The 5,731-nt window shown below is 32.8% G+C and overlaps 1 protein-coding gene across 1 annotated transcript; it reads left to right on the top strand.

The window, feature by feature from the left end:
• The first annotated feature begins 1,157 nt into the window (after positions 1-1,157).
• LOC131652384 (uncharacterized) lies at positions 1,158-2,416 on the top strand. The gene is made up of 6 exons (XM_058922233.1): positions 1,158-1,163; positions 1,218-1,417; positions 1,560-1,677; positions 1,768-1,853; positions 2,016-2,107; positions 2,199-2,416. The coding sequence occupies exons 1-6, from the start codon at positions 1,158-1,160 to the stop codon at positions 2,414-2,416; spliced, it is 720 nt and encodes a 239-aa protein (XP_058778216.1).
• The last annotated feature ends 3,315 nt before the right edge of the window (positions 2,417-5,731 follow it).

Below are 5,731 nucleotides of genomic sequence, written 5' to 3' on the forward strand. Positions count from 1 at the left end.
TCACATATAACCTAGTGGTTTTAAAAAACTATTGAAATTGAATCAGAGGAGGGGAATTGTTCCATTGACTCTCTTAGTTCACTTCTACATTATTTCTCACAAGAGTTGTTTAAACTTTATTATAAACTCATAACAAACAGGTCTTATACGTTTCCACAGAGTCTTTAATTTTTATGTCAAAATATCAATATTTTAGTAAATAATATTTTCTTTGACTTTTTTTAAAATATACTAATAAAAATACAAAGCCTCTTGAAAGTTACAAGTATTAAAAATTTTCAAAAACATAAACCAAGAAATAAAATAAAAACCTATAAAAACAATAAATTTATGAAAAAAATATTTAGATCCCTCATTTTTGCTTCTATAAATTCACACACTTTACTCCTCATTACATAACACAACACATAAATCTTTATTTGTGCTTATGCTTCTTCTTCCTTAAAAACCAGATTTGCAACATTCACTCTCTCTTCTTCCTTAAAATTCAAATTTGCAACATTTAGTCTCCCTTCTTCCATCATTTCTTTATTTCCTCACTCTTTCATTCTCAAACACTGTTACTGATTATACAATTCATTTATTATTTCGATCATGTTAAACTTGTTAGAGCGGATCTTGCGGAATCCTGATAGCGTGAATAATCTAAATAATCTTTTATCTTCATTCACCCCTTTCGTCGATGTTAAATTTTCATCGAAGGTGTTAATTTTTTTTATTTTTGTCATTTTTGCGTCTTGGTTACCTTTTGAAATAATTGATTGATTCGAATTCATTCGGACTTGTTGGTCTCAGTTTTCGTGTTTATTTTAATTTAAATCGTATAATGTTGATTTTTTATTACAATGGCAATATTAAAACACATTTATTATGTATTAAAAAAAGGGAATATATTATTTAATAATTTAAAGGTCAACTTTTTATAAGGCTGAAATTGTTTTTTATTTATTTACTTTAATGAAAAAAAACTTTTTAAAAGGAAAAAAAAGTTATCATCATTTTCAAGAGAACAAAACAACGTCTTATTTTAAATGAGTCTTAGTTTTCATTTTGTGAAACTCCTATTTAATTTTTTATTAAAAAATGGATAAAAAATTCTAGACATTTTTTTCAAAAAGATAATTTTCACAAAGAAACGTAACAAATGGTCCTTAGTCATGAACGTAACAAATGCTTCTTTAGATCTGATCTTTTTTCTTCTTCTTTGGATTGAATAGGTTGAGAGCAAAGGAAGCAAAACTTACGAGTCTGGGGAGAAGCCCTACTTCGTTCTTGAAGACCTGTGGGAGTCTTTCAAGGAATGGAGTGCATATGGAGTTGAGGTTCCTCTCAGACTAAACGAAGATGAACATGTCTTACAATACTTCGTTCCATATCTCTCTGCAATTCAACTCTATGTTGAAGATGGAGAACTGAAGTGAGTTGAATTTTCCTTGTTCCATTTATACATATAGATTCTTTTGATTCTAACATGTTTCAAATTTATATGAATTTTAGACACTTTTTTGCCACCATTGTAGTGCTTAAAAACATGTTGTTTTTTTGTTGAAATTTTTTAGCAAGAAGTCTAGTGAGAAAAGTGGTGATTTTATGTCTTCAAAGGAGACAAATAATAAGATTGTGTATGAATATTTTGAGTATTCTTCGCCATATGTACGTCTTCCTCTTACTAAGAAGGTGAGTTCTTTTCTTTTTTTGATGTATCTTTTAACATTGTATCACTCACCTTTTCTTGTTTGAACGTTAGTAATTTCATTTTCTTCTCAGGTTTTGACTCTTGCTAAAGAAAATCCTTGTATAAAGAATTTGAGGAGCTATGAGCTATCACCCTGCAGTTGGTTTTCTGTTGCTTGGTAGTGTCTATTGTCTAAATCCACATATTTGGTTGTCATTTTATTCTTTACTTGTTCCTTATTTAGTGTCTAACATTATGAAAAAAGTTGATCCATGTAACTGACCTCACTTAATAGATAAAATTTTTGTTATTGTATCTGACATATAGAACTTGTGTTCAGGTATCCGACTTACCGTATCCCTAATGGGCCAACGATAAAAAACATAGAAGCTTCATTTCTTACCTACCATAATTTGTCTACTAAATTTAAAAGTATATACTCATCTCTTTCATTTGCATTCTGACTGCCAAATAAACTTTCATTTTGCTTACCTTATTTTATATGTTTCTTCCTTTGTTACAGAACCAGAGGTGCATGACAGAAAGTTAAAAATGCCTCTTCCAATTTTTGGCCTAACAACTTATAAGGTGAGAGGGTCAATTTTGCCTTTTCCCGTAGCGTCTGAATCACGTCTATTGAACTCACTTTTGAAGGCTGCTGATGATTGGTTGAAGAATCTGGAAGTTATCCATTGTGACCATAGGCATTTTGTTAGGAATGGTAAGCAGTGGGTATATTAGAAGAATGTTTTTTTAGATGAAAGTGTATTCTTGTTCATGTTGAAGTAGACACATAGAACTAGACATTAGGAAATGGCTTTGTTCTTATTAGGAATCTCTATAGTAGGAAGTTGAAAACTCAATGGCTTCAATTTTTACTTTGTTTGGAGTTAAATCAATGACGGTCTCTTGTCAATTTATTGTGGTTCATAATTATGAAATTTTAGTTAATTTGGAAAAAAAATCTGTGAAGTGCATGTTCTCTTCATTTTCTATTAAAATTAACACATGATTATCACTATCTGATTTTTTTTATTTTCCATCACAAAGGATAAAATTTAGGAAAATATTTTGACCAAATTCAAACAAGGTTTTATTTTGGTTGGCACTTGAATGTTGTTCTCTTTTGATTTCAACGGTTAAACTCGATTCTTTGGCTCTTTGCTACATAAGACTCTAAAAATGTAGATTTTCCACATCATTTAATGCTTATCAAGATTTTTGGTCATAGTCAAAATCCCAACCCAAAAGTTCATTGAGCTCATAAATAACATATATGTTACTAGCAAGAGATGAGTTATACATTGATTGTGTTACGGTTATGGACAAGGCTTTTGGTTGTAGTTGTATTGTCTACTTACTTGCAAATTAAGATCATCATTTACTTGGTTTTGCATGATTTCAAGGAATTGGTGATGTGTAGGTTAGTGTGTGTCAAAATAAAGATTGCAATTGTGGATGAGAAGTATATTTTTGTCGTATTATTAAAGGGGGGGCGTTTGTTTCAAGAATTCATAAATAATTTTTTGAAATAAACACTACGCCAAAATTGGCTTTTAAAAGCGCACCTACAACATCGCTTATTCACAAAAGCGCTTTCGTAGGTTTGGTTAAAAACAAAATAAAAAAACACGCTAGAAAAGCGCTCTTAAAGGGGGGCAATGAAAGCGCTTTTCAAAAGCGCTCTTATAGGAGGTGGGTATGAAAGCGCTTTCCAAAAGCGCTCTTAAAGGGTGGGTTATGACAGCGCTTTTCAAAAGCGCTCTTATAGGGGTCTTATAGGGGGTGGATATGAAAGCGCTTTTGAAAGCGCTCTTAAAGGGGGGGGGGGGTTACGAAAGCGCTTTTAAAGAGAAAGCGCTGGTATAGAGTGGCCTATGAAAGCGCTTCTGAAAAGCGCTCTTGTAGCCCTCATTAAAATAAAATTAATTAACTAACAGAATAAAAATAGGGTTTGTGTTGGTCAAAACACGTTCTTTTCTTTTCCTCCTCAACACAAGAACGACGCCCTTCATCTTCAACAAAATTGTGGCGGCTTCTCTCTTCCTTTGATCGTCTTCCTCTTCTTCTCCGATCAATCACCGGTGACTTAAACCCTCTTTCGATTTCGTTCTCTTTGTCTGACGTGAATCTCCGTTCGTCCTCTTCTTCTCTCTGATTCGAAGCTTTCTCCGATTTCGTGGAGATGATGTTGTTGGGTTTTGGTGATGGTGACGCGATTTCAGAAGCAGATGATGATGATGATTTTACGGTGAGATCTTTCTGGTTTTTTGTTCGTTGAGTCTCTCTTCTTCCCTTTCAACAATTTCTGGGTTTTTTCTAGGTTTGATGCTTGATGAATATGATGAACAATGTTCTTTCTTTTTTTCTTCAAACGATTTCTGAAGGTTTTGTGTATTTGGATGATGATGATGTTTGAAATTTTTTTAGGGTTTTTGTGATGTTGGCTCAGCTTTTGCTTCTCATAATTTGTTGTTTTGGTATAATGGTTCATACTCAATTATTTTAGTGTTTGGCCTTTTTTGATATAAGGAATCTGAAAAGTGATCATTTATATATTATTTAGTAACTGAAGTTTGTTAATTTTTTATTTGCTCAGTCACGTAAAGTTCCTGAAACTCCAAAAGAGCTGATTGAATACTTACTTGACAATGAAGCTCAGGATTTTGAATTTGAGATTGCCAGAATGAGACCTCGGTTCGTATCGTAGTACTTTTCTGAGTGAATGTGATTTGTATTGTACTTGTATTCTGTTGTGATGGAGTGTTTTGTTATGCAGATTAAACGAGGAATTCTTTTCGGAATTAAAATCTGAGTTAGGGCAGATTCTATTTGCGGTTAACAAAACCCCGGTTGGTTGGTTTCTGATTTGTGTTTTGTTGGTTATATTTTCTGTTGAACATATTGTTTTAGTGTTTGGCCTTTTTTGATGGTTTTTTCAGGCTATGGAGGATAGATTGGTTCAGCTCGAGGCCCTAGAGAAAGCCATACAAGAAGGAAAAGGTTTTTGAAAATGGAATCGAATAGATCGAATTGCTTATGTAGTTTGTGAAATTGTAGGCTAGTTTGTGAAATCATCTCTAAATTTGAATATTCTCAATCAAATTAGTCATTGTAGATTTGTCATTATGAATGTCAAGGACTATTTTAAAATATCAATGTAGTTTCACATATTCTAGCACTTTCACATATTCATGCTCTATAGTTTTTTTTTCACAGTTGCAAGGCAAAGGTTCTGCACCTTTAGCTCCAACACTAATTACGTTTTTCTATTGTAGGTTGAGCTTCAAAGTTTACTTCTAAGTTTAATGTGAATGTTGTGTAAATAATCACGTTTTTCTATTGTAGGTTGAGCTTCAAACAGTGGATGGATTGGTAAAGGATAGAACACAATGTGCCCCTTCCGATTATGTTCCACAGAATATGAATCAAGTAATGTACCCCGAAGTCGTCTTCTGTGGCAGGATCGTTCGGGGTACAGTTATTTGATTCATATTCTGTGACACAATACAACATAGCTCAGGTGACTACTGGTTCTCCACTAAAGCATCAATACAACATAGCTCCAGATAATACAGGAAGCGTACATTGGTTGCATAAGAACTCGGAAGTTGTTTCCCATTTAGTTGTTTTGGTTTAGAAATATGTGAATTGGTTTAGTTGTTTTGGTTTAGAAATATGTATATATGTATTTTGATTTACATTAATGGTATATAATATAATACTTTTTTTGTATATAATCGATATCGATTATAATGGTATATATCGATTTGAAATGATAAATTATAGGTTCATGAAAAAATACTGCCAAAAAATAGTAAATTACAGGTTCTAAAATATTGCTGCCAAAAAGTGCAGGTTTAGAAATAATAAAAAGCATAAAAAAAAAAACGCAACATACGAAAGCGCTTTTGAAAAAAGCGCTCTTATAGGGGTGCCTACCAGAGCGCTTTTTCCTGAAAAGCGCTCTTAAAGGGGGGCCTACAAGAGCGCTTTTTCCAGAAAAGCGCTCTTATAGGGGGGCCTACCAGAGCGCTTTTAAAAGCGCTTTCGTAG

Source organism: Vicia villosa, linkage group LG1 (assembly GCF_029867415.1).
Source record: "Vicia villosa cultivar HV-30 ecotype Madison, WI linkage group LG1, Vvil1.0, whole genome shotgun sequence".
Taxonomy (NCBI): Eukaryota; Viridiplantae; Streptophyta; class Magnoliopsida; order Fabales; family Fabaceae; genus Vicia; species Vicia villosa.

Bases quoted from the DNA above. Each gene is read 5' to 3' on its own strand.
- LOC131652384 (XM_058922233.1), top strand. The intron at 1,854-2,015 runs GTAGTGTCTATT...ACTTGTGTTCAG, and splicing joins AGTTGGTTTTCTGTTGCTTG to GTATCCGACTTACCGTATCC. The intron at 2,108-2,198 runs GTATATACTCAT...CCTTTGTTACAG, and splicing joins TTTGTCTACTAAATTTAAAA to AACCAGAGGTGCATGACAGA.